An 18,057-nucleotide genomic window follows, 5' to 3' on the forward strand; every position below is an offset into this window, starting at 1 on the left:
GCTCAACATCTCTTTTACTGTGGCTTTTTGTCCCAGCTACAGTTTCCTGTCCCTGCTTGGGCTGCACACACACACCTGCAGCGACAGCAGCCGTGTTGTGAGACCCTGAATGCACCTCCAAAGCCCCTGAGTACAATGGTGCTGGAAGGAACTTGGCTGCCAATCCTGGAAATACAAGTCCGCTCTTTTATCCGCAGGGAGAGGGATGAGCAGTCATGAAAAAGCAATGAAAAGGGAATTTGTGCTCCAGGGCTCACTGGAGTCTTCACTTCAGAGACCACCCAAGAGTGGGGGACTGTGGAAAGGTGATAGGATGGGTTGTTTTCTTTGTGAACTTAGCAAACCTTCCCAAAAGGACAGGGTATGGCGGCTAGCTGGAAATTATGAGATCTCCAGGGAAAATGTGGGATAGCAGAAAGTAGATGAAGGACATAAGGAAAAAGCTTCTGGTGTGTAAGCCTTGTGAACAGGAGCACAAAGCTGACACAAGCACAGCTCGACAGCTGGTGCCAGTGATGTTTTCTGTGATGTTTTTCTGTCAGTTGTGAGCAGGCAGGACAGCTTCACTGTGAATTTGGAGTTTACGCCTCCCATCTAAACAGAGCTTCAGGAGAGACAGAGATCATCTCTGGCGAGCAAAAAGGCTCCAGAACCGAGCACAGTGGTGTGGCCAGGCCCTGCTGACCCACAGCACAGGCAGAACCCACCAGTCTGAGTGTGCCTGGCTCATCCTGCAGGGTGTGGAGGGGAAGGGATTGCTCATGTGTGCACACGGTGGATTGTTGGGCTGTCTCTGCAGACAGGCCCCAACAGCCCCTTCCCAACAGCCAAGTTCTTCCTTAGATCATTTGCCAAAGGAGGGGAGAAAGGGTATGGAAGGAAGAACAAAGGTACATTGCTGAGGAGCTCAGAGGGCACAACTCCCTCCCCTCCATCTGCAGAAAGCTGGAGACAGTAAGGAGTGGGATGTGTCCTTGGAATATCAGGATTGGCTGCTATGGAGGTTCCCTATCTTCACTGGTGGATGGAGACAAGTCCGTGCGGATCGGGGAGCTGGAGGATGGGAGAGCTGGAGGATCAGAGCCTCTGCTGGCTCTGGCTCTGTCCCCTGGAGTGTTCCTGTCGTGTGAGCGCCGGGCACCGCGCCAGGGGACGCCCACTCGCCGCTCGTCCTGCCCAGGTGCGGATGGAAAAGGTGCAGCAGCAGGCGGGGGTGGCTGGGACGTGGCAATGCCAGGAATGTGCTTCGTCCCCATCTTCATTTCCTCACCTCTGCCCGGGCAGTGCCGCGGTTTGTCCTCTCTGATTGCAGCGGGGATGTGGGCAAAGGGCAATCCCAGAGACAAAAACGGCGCAGAGCCCCTGTGTGAGCCCAAACGCTCAGCCTTGCCCTGAGCGAAGCCCCTCAGAGTGGCACAGGGTCACACTGTCACCTGTGTGTCACACAGGTGATGCACGGTTCTTCCTCCGTGGGGAATTGCCTTTCCTTTCATCTTTTGTTTGCCATTGATCTGCTATGCCATAAAAGCCCAGAATATCTGTGATACTTTGGTAATGCCACAGGGCAGCAGTTAAAATCATGAGCATTAATTAAGACTTAAAACTACATTAAGCACTCAAGGACGTTATTTCCATGACCTCCCATTGAACACAACCACAAGGGCTGCATGTTGTTTCTATCACACCCTTTGAAGTAAAAGGCTGAGTATGAAACCAGATCCTGCCTCTCTTCTTGAGCACGTGCACACTGTGAGCCCATTTTTAATATTATTCAAAATCAGGATTCCAGTCCTACAGCATAACAGGAGCTTCATGGTAGCACAATGGTGTTCAAACACACGATTGGTCTTACTTTGGGGGAAAATGGAGGTGAAGTTCTGGCTCCAAAATTACATATCAGCAGATGCAGATTCTACCTGGATAAAACCATTTCCCTCTTTTTATATGTTTATAAAGTTTGCCCTGGAATCAAATTATTATCAAAAAGTTCCCTAAAATGAGCTGAGAACCATGCATTAATGTATGTTTCTAAAGTGGTCTTTTCTGTCAGGGGAATTCAGTGTTGCCTGAGAAATCAAACCATCTTTCTGGACTAAATTCCCACTTTCTGAGACCTGCCTCAAGCTGCTGCTGCCTGTCAGCATGAGCCACCCCTGCAGCTCCCTCCTCCGTGGGGTTTCCTAAGGTCAGGACTAATTATTAATGCTCAAGGCAGGAGAAAATTGACGTCTGTTTTCCACACCTCCCTCACACTGTGCGGGAGTAATTAAAGCAGGGGATTTCATTAGCAAAGTGTTATTTGTTGTCTCTATAGGAACACAGGTGCGCCAGGACTTTTACCAGAGGAAAATATAAAGCAAGGGTGAATTCCAGCGAGGCACCACAGCATCCCTGCACTGGGTTTTGCAACAACCAGAGGGGCACAGGCATGGCAGGGGACTCAGAGGGGCTGCAAGACGTGTCGGTGGTCCCTGCACCACCCATGGGGACAAAAGGCTCCCTAAGAGGTGACCTGGAATGGGGTGTGGCTTTGCAAGCTGTGTCTGTCCCGACCCTTCTCAGGTATCTGATCTTGAGCAATTCAGCCCTGTCTTTACCCAGCTCTGGGACACGAATTCCCCCAGGGAGAGTCCCTGGGCTGCTGTGGGAGTGGAGGGAGCACAGTCTGCAGGACCATGGAGGTGTTTGGGTTGGGAGCGCCTCGGGGTGGGAGGATTGGGATTTGTGCTGCTGCTGACCCATGGATCAGCCATGATGTGCAGCAGCCTTTATCCCAACCCATTGATGAGCTCACTGATCATCTGCATTAAACTTCAAACCAGAACCGTGTCTCCTCTGGCCAGTGGATGCTGGGGATGCTCAGGGCAGCCAGTGCTCCATGAGAGTCACAGGGGTCTGCACCAAGGGAACAGAATCCCAGAATCACAGAATCTCAGAATCTCAGAATCACAGAATCACAGAATCTCAGAATCACAGAATAATGAGGTTGGAAGAGACCTCTAAGATCATCAAGTCTAACCTGTGCCCTAGCACCTCAACTAGACTGTAGCACCAAGTGCCATGTCCAGTCTTTTTTAAACACATCCAGAGTTGGTGATTCTACCACCTCCCTGGGAAGAGCTTTCCAGTACTTTATTATTCTTTCAGTGAAAAACTTTTTCCTAATATCCAACCTGTACCTTCCCTGATGTAGCTTGAGACGGGGGGCACAGCCCAGGCACTGGGCAGAGCTGCAGGGCAGAGGGTTGGGGGCCTCAAAACCATGGAGCCCTGCCAGCCTGGCTGCAGGGCAGATGATGCACTGCAGGCATCATTCCAATGTTTGGGGGAAAATAAAGAATTCTCTCTTACCTCCTCCTACATTCCAGACAGATTTCTGGAGAAGGGTTTCAAAGCTGTGTGGCCAGCTCTGCTCTCGCTCTCATTCAGTCACTCTGCTCTGATTCATTTCATTGAGTTAGAAGTTGGATTTACAAAGTAATAAATGTGTCAGAATGCAGCCAAGAATGTGTCTGGACTGGCTTTCCAGGAACGCTGGGCTGGCTGACTGCAGTGGGAACTGCTGTGTCAGGAGCAGCCACCGGCAGCCGGGGAGTGCCACAAGAGCTCCCAGAAGAATTTTAATCCTTTTTCTTGCACAGACCATACCCCTCTCTTCCCATCACTGTTTTCTTCACCCTTCAGTGGCGCCTTTGGAAGCAGGAACCAAACTGAGCTGAGTTTGGCTGTCTGGAGGGACAGCAGCCCTCCTGACAGATCCCTGTCCTGCCTGCAGATCAGACTGTTTCACCCCAAAGCTGGGATCCAGAATGAGGAGCAGCTGCTGGGGCAGAGCTGGGGCGTGGCATTTACAGGGTCCTGTCTGCACCACTTGGGCTTTGTTCACTTGCTTGGCCTCACTGGGTTAAAGCTTCAGCCCTGCTGTTGCTGGGCACTGCAGTGGGGAGCAGTGCTTTGTCTAATCTGTGATTCTTACAGATTTCACCTCCCACCACTTTGAGATCAAAGAGATTTCCAAACTCCCCCCACACCCTCTCCCTGAAGCTGCCAGGTCTCAGGAGCTACAGAGGTGTGGGTGTGCAGGCCCTGCCATCAGGGTACCAAGGATGGAGAACATTTCTCCTGCCAGCTTTGTCCCACAGCTGCAGGGGTGGGACAGCCCAAGAGCATTGAGACCAGACCTGGGTTTGCAGGAATGCAAAGAGAAGCTTTATTTGATTTCTGTGAGAGAAGGGTGGGAGAGGGTAAGGAGGGGGGTGATGGTGGGAGAAGGTGCTTTTGGTGATCCATATGGCAAGAACACATCAGCTGGGATCTGCTTGGCTGTGCTGGGCAGGGTCTGCAGCAAAAGAGGCAGTGCCTCAGTGGGCAGCCTGGGTGATCTGCTCCCGGGAGGAGATCACCTTCCCATCCTGGACCTCCTCGAAGATGGTGCGGATCTGGCGGGTGGTTACTGGTCCTGCAGTGGGGAAAGAAGGAGCTGTTACTGCCAGGGCAGCAAGGAGGAAGTGTCTTAAACACCTTAGAGATTTGTTACTACAGTCATCACATCAGAAACCCAATATAGCACCACGTTCCCACTGCTAAATTGTATAGATTCAGTCTGTTCAGATTATTTCTGACACATGTTTTGGTATATCATAATATTTGTTATATAATAAATTTGTTGCATCGTAAAATTTTTGTATATAAGCTCAAATTTTGGAAATATAATCAAATAGTAACTTTAGTAGAAAAGTAAAAGGAGTCTGTGTTAAGAAGGTGGGTGAGGGCATGAGAGCTGTGTATGATCAGAGTTTCAGCCAAGACCTGTTCTTACCTTCTTTCACAGGCTGCGAGATGTAGTGGGAAGACATGCTATGGGAGGAGAACAAGGAAAAGGAGGTGAGAAACAGGAAAAAAGTGAGTAATGTCCACGATGAGATCATTATTTAAACCCTGCCTTAATACTATGTACTAATACATGATTCAAATGCTTCTGGAAACTGCCAGTGTCCCAACTGAAGGAAGAAACTGTTGAGGATGGATGTGTGACACAGGAATTCAGACAGTGCAGCACCTGCCTGGGATCATACACACATGGAAGGATGGCAGCTGGAACCCAGGGGTGCTGCAGGGCTGTTACAACCACTGGGCTGTTGTGCACTGGTGGGATTGAAAAGAGAGCCCCTGTTGCATGCAATGGGTCAGGGAATGGGCTGAGAGAACCCTCCAGGGGATGCAGGTGGTTCACTTTCTATTTCCTCTGCTATGACCCATCTCCTCCCAGCCACCCTCTGTCGCTGTCAAATTTTCTGAAAAATCCCTTCGCCAGCATTTCTTCTGATGGGAAGCTGAGAAACCTCAGAAAAGAAATCCCAGTGAAGGGATTTTTCAGAAAACACAGCAGTGACTGCTCTCCCAGCGGAGCCCCTCACGCACTGGGCGTCCTCTCCCTCCAGCAGCCGGCGGTACGTGGCGATCTCCTGCTCCAGGCGGCACTTGACGTCCAGCAGGACCCTGTACTCGTGGTTCTGGCGCTCCATGTCGCAGCGCAGCTCGGCCAGCTGCTCCTCCACGCCCGTGATCAGCATCTGCAGCTGGGCCAGCTGGGTGCCGTAGCGCGCCTCGGTGTCGGCCAGGGTGCCCTCCAGCGCCGCTTTCTGCGGGACGGCCACGGGGATGGGCTCAGGGGGTGGCCAGGGCGGGCACAGCCCTGCAGCCCCCTCCCTGCATGCCCAGCCCTGGTACCGTGCTGAGCTGCGACTGCAGGTCGATCTCCAGGCTCTGGATCGTGCGCCGCAGCTCCGTGATCTCCGTCTTGCCGCTCTGCAGCTGCTCCGTGTTGATGGCCACCTCCCGGTTCAGCTCTTCTGTCTGCAGAGAGGCAAAGCCCTCAGAGCCCTGGCTTTCCCCCTAGGACTAGCCACCCTTCTAACAGGACTGTGAAACCAACTCTCTGCCTCACTGGGCCACCTCCTGCCAGAAGGCACCCCTACCCCACTAATCCCAGCCTGAATCCTAATGGAAACAACAAGCTTTCTTAGCACTGGCTGTATGCCTAACAGCCAACCTCAAGCAGGCCACCTTCTCATCTAACTCGTCTCTACAGCCACAACAGCCCCACTTTCCACAATACCAGCAGTTTCACTTCTAACTCTACTAATTCTCTTCTTACTAGCCAACCTAGAGGTAGCAGTAGCGACAATCCAAGCCTATGTCTTCGTGCTCCTACTGAGCTTTTACCTACAAGAAAATATCTAACTCTCAGTGGCACACCAAGCACATTTTGTCACATAGTAGACCCTCCCTAGCCCCTGACCCATCCTAGGAGCAGCTGCTGCTCTCCTAACCACCTCAGGACTAACAATGATTCCACTACAACTCCTTATTCTAGGCATAGTCTCCACTATTCTCATCATGTTCCAATGATGACGTGATGTTGTATGAGAAAGCAGATTCCAAGGCCACCACACTCCCCCTGTACAGCAGCCCCAGCCCCAGCCCTGTGCTCAGTGCTCAGCCCCAGCTCTCACCTTGCTGAAGAACCACTGCTCGGCGTCCCTGCGGTTCTTCTCCGCCAGGCTCTCGTACTGCTCCCGCATCTCCGCCAGGATCTTGGTCAGGTCGATGCCAGGAGCAGCGTCCATCTCCACGCTGATCTCCCCACCCACCTGCCCACGCAGGGCAGTCATTTCCTGACAGAAAAAGAGAAGCACATCATCATAATGCAATTCAAAAACCAGCATTTAAAATGTTCCTCTTGAGAAAGAGCTCTTCAGCAAAGTGAGCATTTGGGGGCTGATCAAAAGGGAGCAAATTGGGGTATTTGCTCCATGACCACAAATAAAATTATTCAAATTCTTGTGAAATCCCCACTGGAGTTAATTCTCCAGAGAATAAAGCAGTGCCTGTAGGTGGTTTATTTCTCAGGGAACTGTCCTTCCCAGCCAGAAGCTGCAAGGGCTATTAATAAACCTCTAACAGCCACAATGGGTATTACTAATGTGGCAAATGGTGAATGGGATTTCCACAGGCTCCAGAGAGGATGTGCTGCTGTCCAGAGCGTATCCCCTCTGCTGCCTCACCAGCACTTCTCACCTCCTGCCCAGCAGTTCAGAACCCAGCACAGCCTTAAAGGCTGGACCAGAACTCAAATTTCACTACCCAGAGTGGCCTTTTTGGAGCCTGACTCTGTGCTCACCTCCTCGTGGTTCTTCTTCAGATAAGCCAGCTCCTCCTTCAGGTTCTCAATCTGCATCTCCAGGTCAGCTCTGGACAGGGTCAGCTCATCCAGGACCCGGCGCAGGCCGTTGATGTCGGACTCCACACTCATGCGCAGAGCCTGCTCCGACTCAAACCTGGGGCACAAACACACTCAGCAAAGCTGCACCAGCCCCTGGCTTTGCTGTCTGTTGCCTTCACACTGCTGTTGGCATGGTGGCAATACTACATGGCCCCATTGACAATTTTCCTAGGGGGAATTCTGAGCAAAGTGGGGGGAAACTGATAAAGAAGTGTCCACCCGAGTCTATAACATCACCCTGCTCCTTACACCAGGCTTTGGTACTGGCCCAGGCTCTGTGGAGTTGTACTCACACATTAAGGGCACAGTGAGGCACAGGGCAAGGTCTCTGTACCAGAGATAAATCAGCAACAGGAATACAATTATGGGTTTGGAAGGAACCAACATAATCCCTGTGTGCCTGTAAGGCTGGGAGAACCATCTGCTTTGGAAATTGCACCCTCATTTTGAAGGCTTTGCTTCCACACTGCCTTTCTGGGGTGTGGATTTTCTCCTCATTTCATCAAACTTCCCTGCACACTTTATTCCATTTTTTTCCAGGAAATGTGTCTTACTTAGTCCTGAAGTCATCTGCTGTCAGCCTGGCATTGTCAATCTGCAGCAGGAGGTTGGAATTGTCCACTGTGGCCGCCAGCACCTGGGCAGTGAAAGATAAAAGAGTGTCAGGAATTCCTCCTGGCTGAGTATTAGGACAGGAACCACACTTTTGGGGAAGTTTGGCATTTCCTTAGCAGAAGTCTGGAATCAGGACAAGTGAGATGCAGCTGAGACTGACTGCTGGTTACTCCATAACCTCCCTTTCCAAAAATCCACCAGTAAGCATTTCAAAAGGCAGAGTGAGGCCACATAAAATGTTGAGATCTGATGGTGGCCTTTGTTCCTATCCTCCAGGGCAGGTGCTGTTTGTGGAAAGGTCAGAGGGATCACTGGGGTGTCTGTGCTTGTTACACTTTATTCTGGGATGGATTTAATTGGTTGGCAGCAGAAATGGAGCAAAAGGCAGTGAGCAGGTGCCTACAGATTCTGATTTTCATATTACCAAAGCAGGAGCAAATAACCCACACTGGGAGGAGAACTCTGTTGAGGAGAGGGGGGAAAATGAGCTCCCTGCATCCTTTGCCAGCACTCCTGCAGCTCCAGCTGTCCACAGCTGCTGGAATCCCTGGGGGCAAGTCATGCATGGGAAGTAACACAGAACAATGTAAACTGGAGCATTTCCTCCAAAATGGTATGCTGGGACTCCAATCAAACAGAGAGGAATCCCCCTGAGCTGCCTGGGCTGGGGACTTTGTACCATTCCAGCCCTGGGGCAGTAATTGCCAAAAGAGGCAAAAAACTCTGACTCTTATTGGTCAGTTCCATCTTTTTATCATCTAAATCTCCACCACAGGAGGAGCTGAAACAAGTTTTCAAATTCTTTGCCTGAGTGTTTCCAAATATGACATCAGTGTTTCATAGTTCGCCCACAGCTGCAAATTTCCCTGCACCTTAATATTAAACTCCCAAGAACTCCCAAGATCAGTGCAGACTTGTCTGTTTTCTTCATTTTTGTCTTACATCCTCTTAGATCTGTTCCTGCCAGTGAAAGCTGCCACTTGTCCCACTCAGGAGGATGTAACCAAAAGCTGACATTGAGACATGTCTAATTTCCAGCCGGGAACTCCACACATGGCACTGGGATGCTTTTTACAACATAATTAGTAATGACTAATTACAGAGGTAACAGTCATCTTCTCTGCTTCCTCTCTGACACATCCCACAGTGATAATCCCAGCATCCTACCTTGTTCCTTAGCTCCTCAATAGTCCTGTAGTGAAAAGGAAGGCATGAGGTGACAGTGTGGCAGCAAGTATCATCAGGTAAACTGAATCACTATCTGACTCCTTTCCTGCCCCATCTTTCTCCCTGCACCAGAACACTCAACAGAAACCCCATTCTGGTGCCTGGTGATCTGCTGTCCATAGTGACTGTTATTCCAAAGCTCTGCTTTTCATTTCACACCAATTACCTGCTGTAAGAGATAAACCTCTCCCCTCCAGCTGTAACATGAAAAAGGTTAAAAAGTGACTCTCTTTAAAAGTGACTTTGGTGAAGATGTCACATTAACGCCAGCATCCTACCTTGTTCCTGAGCTCCTCGATAGTCCTGTAGTAGGGGCTGTAGTCACGGTCAGGACCAGGCGCCTGCTTCTTGTACCACTCCCTGATCTTCACCTCCAGGTCGGTGTTGGCCTCCTCCAGGGCTCGCACCTTGTCCAGGTAATTGGCCAGGCGGTCGTTGAGGTTCTGCATGGTCTCCTTCTCCCCCGCGGGCAGGATGCCATCGCCGCCCCCAAAGCCTCCAAATCCCCCCGCAAAGCCGGCCCCAAAGCCGGCCCCATAGGCGCCCCCAAAGCCGCCGCCCAGGGCCCCTCCTGCGCTGCTGCAGTAGCTGCCCCCGAAGGCGCTGCCGAGCCCCGAGACCGTGCGGGAGGACACGGAGTAGCTGCCGGAGCCGCCGTGCACGCTGGGGGCCCGGTACCCCCCGGCCCCGACACGCACGGACGAGACCCTGCTGGAGCCTCCCCCCAGGCTGCCGAAGCCCTTGAGGGACGTGGAGGACGAGTATTGGCGGACAGTGGTGCTCATGCTGGAGGCTGCGGGGGCACACAGAGGCGGCTCGGCAGCGCAGCAGCAGCAGCAGCAGCAGCGAGTGCTCGCTCCGCTGCCTCGGGGCCCTTTATAGCCCGGCCAGGAGGCGTTGCCGGCGCCTTTCGACACCCCTGACAGCCAAAGCCAAATTCCAGAATCATCATTTTCCTCTCCTTGATTTCACATCTTTTGTCACATCCACCATGGGACCTTTTTCCTCTTTGATTCCCAGCACCTGGCGTCGTGCAGGTCCCTGCTCCGGGCTATGTTTTGGCATTCCCAGTGTCCGTTCCTGCTCCACCCGCTGCTCCCTCATGGAGTAACACAAGTGAATCCTCTGTTATCCGCCAAGTCACCTGCAAGTATCATTGCAAACATCTACGAATCTGTTTATTTGTTTTTTCAAAGAGTCTAAAGCCAAGGAAAGCTTTTTTAAAGAGTCTAAAGCCAAATGCACACAAGAGCTCTGTGCATCCATAATCTTCACATGGGCCAAGCCAAAGCCGGATGGAAACTTTGGATGGAAACTTTCCTGTCAGGACCTTTATTGCAGGACAAGCACAGACCTGGCAGGATTTGTGTACTGATAGAGGATTTGGCAGAAATCTTATAGCTCAAAAGAGAATAAACTCCAGCAATTTCTGCTTATGTACCAGCCTGGGCTGAATCTCCCAACAGAGACTGGAAAGTCCCTACAGTGGTGGGTTTTCAGTCAGTTTAAAGGGTGGATGAGTAATGTTTCCCAGCAGTACCTGCTTTGCTCCACCACCTTTCCCAAATCCCACAGAAACTGCCTGTAACTTCTTAAAAATGTGTAGAAGCTAAAAAATCCTGTGCCACAACACCAAGGCAGGGTTTAATGCTGAAACATTCTAAATCAGAGGAGAGGGACTGAAACTCTACCAGACAGAGGTAGGGCAGTGCAGGTTACTGGCAATTCCTGATGGGAAGAGAAGGATCAATCCTTATCAATGGGAAGAGTAGAATAAATCCTTATCAGTAGGAAGATTGATAAGGATGATCAATCCTTATCAGTGTTTGTGCTCTAGGCTTTTTCCTACAGAAAAAGTAGCTTTTTCTGGGAAAAGTTTTGCAGCTAAAGACAGTGATGCCAATGGTAGCAGGAGCAGCATCACCTCTATCAAAAATGCCCAACATACCCTGGACTGGGGGTGAGGACCCTGCAAACTCCAAGGTTTGACCACTCTGGCACAGAGGGGAGGGACAGTGCTGGCCACACCTGCCCCAGGCCACTGAAGGACTGAGCAGAATGACTGCAGTAACATATCTGGACAGGTATTGGCGTGGAAAAAACCAGCAAAGCAGCAGGAAATGTGGGACTGCTCTGTTTTATTCTTTCTTGGGGAAAAAGCCCTTTGCTGATGTGACGCCAGCTCTTGTTGTGTTCGGTGGAAAATCGCACACCCAGCCCGGCCTGCCTGGCTCCAGCCATGGCATTCTCAATAAAAGAAGTTATTTTAGCTTTTCTCAGAGGTGCCTGTGAGGTAGGGAAGGAGTTATGGGGATTAGGAACCCTTTTGTGTTCTCGCTCCTGTTGTGAGCTCCTTCCTTCCCAGCCCCCTCCGGCTGTTTTCACATTATAATGCACTAACTGATTTTGGAGGTGCTCAGATGTTCCCAGAGCCTCACCCTCGGTAATTCATGGTGCCTCCTTTCTTTCATGTTCCCCGAAGGACACAGGAACAACAAGGCTTTATCTGCCTCCTGTTAGATCTCAGGACTTCACAGCAGTCACGCTCCCCTCAGCAGCTCCAGGGGCGTGGGGTGACTTTCTGGGCAGCCACCAAGCCACAGCTTAACAAGAGAGACTCTGGATCCTCTCATTGAAGGGCTCTGCTCTCTGGGCAGCACTCCCTCACTCATGGGCTTCAGATTTGGAATTTTGGCTCCCCAAGCTGCAAAAACTGAGAGGTTGGAATGCCCACGTTCCCTCAGAGAGCTGGGGAAGGAGGGACCAGGGCACAACCCAGCACTGGCAAAGAGCAGAGTGAGCAGAGGACAGTGCTCAGCTCCCAGCACCATCCTGGCAGGGCCCAGATCAGCTGTTCCTGGCTCATTTCCCTCTGCACTGGGGGTACAGGATTACCCAACACCCATCGTGTGAGAGCTGTGCTCCAGAGCCACCCTGGGCCACCCCTGCTCCCAGCTCTTCCAAATGTGCTCACTTTGCTCCAGCAAACACCCTCCTGCTCCAGGCAATTCCCTCCTTGGCCCTGAGCCTCCCACATGGGCTGAAAGCTGTGCTGGGAGGTCTGACCCCCCTCAGGTCACCCCCACATTTTAGGCCAAGTTCCAAGTCAGCCTGAAGGTGACAACTGCCCTAAAACACAAGGCAAAGCCCTTCCACAGCCCACAGGAAGGGAACACCTGGCCTTTTTACAGCTTTTCTTGTATATTATGACAACCTCAGCCCAGGTTTCAGTTCTTTTACCAGGTGTGGCAGATGTCACACAGACAATCTCAGGAAATTGTCCTGCAATATCAGCTTTTCCCTGGTCTTTTCTGACCAATGCTCTTGCTGGGCAGCTGCTGCCCTGGCCCCTGGCTGAGCTCCTGAACACCAATCCCACACCTGGAACAACAATCCCACACTGTTCTGACATCCGGAACCCTCAGCACAGAGCTCCCCTGTGCTGGCTGTTTACATCAGGATACAGAGGAGCAGCTCTGCCTCAGTTATTTCATGCTACCAGAAGAATTCAATCTCCCAGGCTCTCCTGAAGCAGTCACCCGCAACAAATTCCCTTGAGATAAAAGAAAAAAAGAACATCATAAAGCTCAAGAGATGGTATCAGAGTGTGTTCCACAAGAAGCACGCTGGAGATGCAATCTGTGCCTCGTGTGCTGCAGCAGGAGGAAAGGACTGAGCTCCTCGGTTTGCTTTGGAGGGGAGGTGACATTTCCTGCTGGGGTGACCACGCTGCACACACGCAGTGCCCAGAGTGGGAAAAGCTGCTGTGGAACGGCCACGGTCAGTGTGTTGCATTTACCTCAAACAATAACAGCTAATTGTGCTTTTAATGTCATGAATAAGAGCTAATTAGGAGTCATTGCTTTTCCCCTGTGGGCCAGCTTCTCCCAGTGCCTTCCACAGCAATTCCCAGCTCAGCTGGAGCTCACTGAGGGTTGCAGAGCTGGGAAAGGAGCACTCCTGAGTGTGAGAAATGGCAGGCACAGGCTCTACCCTTGCTTCTCTGTAAGTCTCAACAACAGAAAATAGGGAACAAATATATCAAGGTGTGGAGTGACACATGATGTCTTTGTTTCTATCTCAGCTGTCGATTCTTTACCATCTGCCAGGACGTGTCCTGACGGCCCCCCCAACATTATCTGGAAAAAGCCATCGCAGCTTTTATTACCATGAAAGGAAACAGCGCTTGTGTGTGCAATGGAAACTCCCTCTGGGCTGCCCGGGGCACTTAGCCATCAGCCAGCCGGGCTGCAGAGTGAGGGTGATGCCACCCCCTTTAATCCCCTCCTTCCACACCGAGACTGAGAGATGGACAGCACAGCCCGGCCCAGAGGGAAAGAGGAGGCAAAGGAGGCAGTGGGGAGAAGGGAGGGACAAGGAGTGACTCTGGATTGTCCCTCTGCAGGCTCCAAACTGCAGCAAAGTCAGATATTGCAGATATCTCCTCTCCTCTCCTCTCCTCTCCTCTCCTCTCCTCTCCTCTCCTCTCCTCTCCTCTCCTCTCCTCTCCTCTCCTCTCCTCTCCTCTCCTCTCCTCTCCTCTCCTCTCCTCTCCTCTCCTCTCCTCTCCTCTCCTCTCCTCTCCTCTCCTCTCCTCTCCTCTCCTCTCCTCTCCTCTCCTCTCCTCTCCTCTCCTCTCCTCTCCTCTCCTCTCCTCTCCTCTCCTCTCCTCTCCTCTCCTCTCCTCTCCTCTCCTCTCCTCATGTGGAACAGGGTGATGTTCCTGCATTTGGCCCAGCTCCTGAGTGCTTTGCAGAGCACCATGTGAGGTCCCAGCCCTGTCATTGATGCTTCATGAGCCACCTCCCTCGCTGGGGGAGGTGAATGCCCAGATCTGCAGAGCCAAGAGCAGATCTGGGCATTCCCAAAGCCCAAGGCAGAAGCTGCTCTGATGCTGGGTGGCACCAAGGCTCTTCTGTGAATCTCCCCCAGCTGACCAGAGGAAAAAGGACAGATGGACACACCTCAGGGCTTGTTTTACTCAGACTGAAGAATATTTTTATGTCTGAACAGAGCTAAAGTCTCCAACCACCAGGAATTGCTTGAGCTCCATCTCCATGACAAACTCCAACCTCTGGAGTTTCCCACGTTAGCTTTTCAGCATCTTCCAGGCAGCAGCAGCAGCTCTTGCATTTTCTCATGTCTCATTCCTCGGTGTGGCAATGCAATCACACCCTGTCTGCTCATTCTGCTCCCCTCACTGGGCATGGCAGGGAGCCACATGAGCATTCTGCTGACTGTGGGCAACAAGCAGCAGCTCCCACACTCATCTGCACCCACACCACCCTCAGGGCAAGGTCTTCAGCCAGATGGGAATCCCAGCTTGGGACACCCGTGACGTTGGTGCTGGGTGAGGCAGGAACCAGCACTGGCCTGGGGACACGTGTGCTCACAGAAGGGAATCGTGATTTAAACCCCACTCTGGGGTGAGGCCAGTCACGCCAAAGGACCCAGGGGGATGTGACAAACCTCCTGCTGGTGACAGGGACTTCACCAGCCCTGTGCCTCCTCCACAGGATCCTCTGCTGGCATTAAGTGCCCTCCTGCACCGAGGCCTTGTCCTGGCTCCATGCAGACCCTTCCAAGCAGCACAACCCTGATGTCCAGGAGGATGGGCAGGAGCAATGGGAACTGCCCCACAGACTCTGATTCCCAGCCCCCTCAGATTGTGATTTCCAGCTCCACAGACTGTGATTTCCAGCCCCCACAGACAATGATTTCCAGCCCCCTCAGACTGTGATTTCCAGCCCCCACAGACAATGATTTCCAGCCCCCACAGACTGTGATTTCCAGCTCCACAGACTGTGATTTCCAGCCCCCCCAGACTCTGATTTCCAGCCTCCAGAGACTGATTTCCAGCTGCCCCAGGTAAGCCCCTCTCCTCACTGGGACCCCAGCTGTGGTCTCAGTCCCCTCTGGCACAGGGCTGTGGCCTGGTCTCTTAGGATGTGCTGTGTGTTCTGGATCCCTCCTGCCCTCCCTCTCCCCTGCTCCTCAAGGGCTGATGGTTGTGGCAGGTGTTTCCTGTGGGGCTGCTCCATGGCCTTGTCACCTTGTGCACTTGAGGGGACAATGGGGCACCAGAGCTGCTGGGAGGGGAAGGGGCTGCCTAGCCCCTGTGCTCAGGGGATGCACCCCAGAGCAGTCCCTGTAACCGGGCTGTGCTGTCACTTCCCACACGATGGAAATGACTTGGCTGCTCATTAATCTGTACTTGGCAGGGAGTTTTATATGAAGTCATTAACAAGACTGAAACACTCAGTGCCTACCAGAGGCCCCTGGCAATAAACCTGCCCCATCCCTCCCTGGCTCCCCCCAGGGACCTGAGCCCCCATCCCCAGCCCTGCTAAAGCCCCTCTTGGGACCCCATCCCTGCTCCCTCGCCATGCCCAGGCACTCCTGGCCAAGGAACACTGCTCCACCCTGGAGTCTAATGACACTAATGATTTTCTGAACACGAGCTGGGAGTGCAGAGCCAAGGCCCATCAGGAGGTGATGGCTTGCCTGGGCCTGGCACACGCTGGCCCCGCTCTCGCCCGGAGCGCAGCGGATTCTCTGATACGTAACAGTAATTAATGCTGCACTCATTAAGAGATTTTCCTCTGTTATTATTCTGTTAATCCGAACTCCTGGCTCAGCCCAGTGCTGCAGGACCAGCGGGTGCTTGGGATAAACTCTGTACCCTACATGGATGTGGTTCTGCACCTCCAGGGCTGGGCTGAGACTCGTGGGCAGAACCGAATGCTGGGAGCCCTGGTGGTGCCAATGGTCCTGGTGGTCCTTGTGCCCCTCTGATCCCAGTGGTGCCAATGGTCCCACTGGTCCTCATGCCCCACTGATCCCAGTGGTCCCAATGGCTCCAGAAGTTCCCGTGCCCCAGTGTCCTGGTGGTCCTGTTGTCCTGATAGTTCTGGTGGTACCTATGGTCCCAGTGGTTCCCAAGCCCTGGTGGCTCAGTAGTCCCGGTGTCCTGGTGGTGCTGGTGGTCCCGATGCCCCAGTGAGCCCGGTGCCCTTCGCCCCGGGTGCGATCAGATTGCAGCTGGGCATCTGGCCTGGGGAATGGTGCTGGGATCCCGCTCTGGGCTCTGGATCGGGGCACAGGGACCCGATGGGACACCTGGGGAGCGGGGGGATCCGAGGGGACCCGGTGAGACCGGTGGGGCCGGGAGGATCCGGGGGTCCCGGGGGTACCCAGTGGGACAAGGCTGGGATCGGGGGTGCCCCGTGGGGCTGGGACGATCCGAGGGTCCCGGAGGTACCCAGTGGGACAAGGCTGGGATCGGGGGTGCCCCGTGGGGCCGGGAGGACCCGGGGGTACCCGGTGGCAGCGGGCGGGACAGCCACAAACAGCGCTCGGTAGCGCCGGGCCGCGCCCGGGGGCGCGATCGCTGCGCACGGGCGCCCCCTGCTGGCAACGGCGGGGACGGGCACGGGGCGGAGCGCGGAGGGAACGGGAACGGGGATAGGAACGGGGATGGGGACAGGGACGGGGCAGTTCTGGGTGCTCAGGGGATACCAATGTGTGCAGGGGTGTGCGGGGGGTACTGGAGTGTGCACAGGTGCCCTGTGGGCAGCCGGACCCTGCCCGCATCCTGCCCGCGCTGCCCCCGCGCCCCAGCCGTGCCCCCCTCAGCCCCCGGTGCCGGTGCCCCAGCCGGGGCGGGTGCTGAGCCAGCACCGGAGTCCGGCCGGGCAGAGCCGGCAGAGAGGGGAGGAGAAGGGCATGAGCAGATGTGTGAGGTGTGTGAAGTGTGTGAGGTGTGTGAGGTGTGTGAATTGTGTGAGGTGTGAGAGGTGTGTAAGGTGTGTGAGGTGTGAGAGGTGTGTGAGGGGTATGAGGTGTGTGAGGTTGTGAGGTGTGTGAGGTGTGAGGTGTGTGAGGTGTGTGGGGTGTGTGAGGTGTGTGAGGTTTGTAAGGTGTGTGAGGTGTATGAGGTGTATGAGGTGTGTGAGGTGTGAGAGGTGTGTGAGGTGTGTAAGGTGTGTGATGTGTGTGAGGTGTGTGGGGTGTGTAAGGTCTGTGGGGTGTGTGAGGCGTGTGAGGTGTGTGGGGTGTGTAAGGTGTGTGAGGTGTGTGAGGTGTGTGAGGTGTGAGGTGTGTAAGGTGTGTGAGGTGTGTAAGGTGTGTGAGGTGTGAGGTGTGTGAGGTGTGGGGTGTGTGAGGTGTGTAAGGTGTGTGGGGTGTGTAAGGTGTGTAAGGTGTGTGAGGTGTGTGAGGTGAGCACGCTCGTGTGTTCGCAGTTCTGACACACACCCAAGGCTGCTCCGCACACACAGGCTATGGGGAGAGCCCCTTTGGGGACCCCGGGCCTTGGCAGTGTGGGCTCTGCCCCAGCCCCGTGCCTGTGACCGACCCCAGGAGCACAGCACAGGGGTGAGAGCCTGGCCATAGCATGAGGGAGCTGTGCAGGGCTCCTTCCCAAGCGATTCCCCTGGGGATGCCCCCAGCAGGCTCACCCCGCGCCCCTGGCCCTGAGATGCCACTGAGCACTGCTCCATGTCCAGCTCCAGCTCCTGCTCCAGCTGCACAGGCCCCCCTGAGATGGGTCAGACCCTGTCAGTCCTGTGCAATGACCTTCAGTTTTGGTTTTGGTAGCCCCCATGAGCTACCAATGAGCCCCCATGACCCTTCAGAATCCACTGCCCACAGGTTGTACACTGGCCCGGTGATGATGTCCCAGGGATGGTGCCAGTGGAATTGGTCAGGGTGAGGGACACCCTGAGGGGGCACAGACCAGACCAGCAGTGCCCTGTGTGCTCAGACCCCTCACAGAGCCAGGGGGGCACCTCCTCCTGGGACTGGGACACTGCTGGGATGAAGGCAAGGTGTGTCTGGCCGTTCAGCCACCCCATGGCATGTCCAGGCTGGAGAACACGGGGTCCCACACCTGCATGAGCCCCCACCCAGCGCCTGGCTGGTCCCTGTGA

At 53.8% G+C, this 18,057-nt stretch overlaps 1 protein-coding gene across 1 annotated transcript; it reads right to left on the reverse strand.

The window, feature by feature from the left end:
• Nucleotides 1-4,186: 4,186 nt before the first annotated feature.
• On the reverse strand, nucleotides 4,187-10,021 carry LOC141731534 (keratin, type I cytoskeletal 14-like). The gene is made up of 8 exons (XM_074557780.1): nucleotides 9,406-10,021; nucleotides 7,840-7,922; nucleotides 7,184-7,340; nucleotides 6,516-6,677; nucleotides 5,731-5,856; nucleotides 5,422-5,642; nucleotides 4,820-4,857; nucleotides 4,187-4,459 (listed from the first exon to the last, which is right to left on the reverse strand). The coding sequence occupies exons 1-8, from the start codon at nucleotides 9,910-9,912 to the stop codon at nucleotides 4,362-4,364; spliced, it is 1,392 nt and encodes a 463-aa protein (XP_074413881.1). The 5' UTR covers nucleotides 9,913-10,021; the 3' UTR covers nucleotides 4,187-4,361.
• Nucleotides 10,022-18,057: the final 8,036 nt, after the last annotated feature.

The sequence above is a fragment of the Zonotrichia albicollis genome, chromosome 23 (genome assembly GCF_047830755.1).
Source record: "Zonotrichia albicollis isolate bZonAlb1 chromosome 23, bZonAlb1.hap1, whole genome shotgun sequence".
Lineage (NCBI taxonomy): Eukaryota > Metazoa > Chordata > Aves > Passeriformes > Passerellidae > Zonotrichia > Zonotrichia albicollis.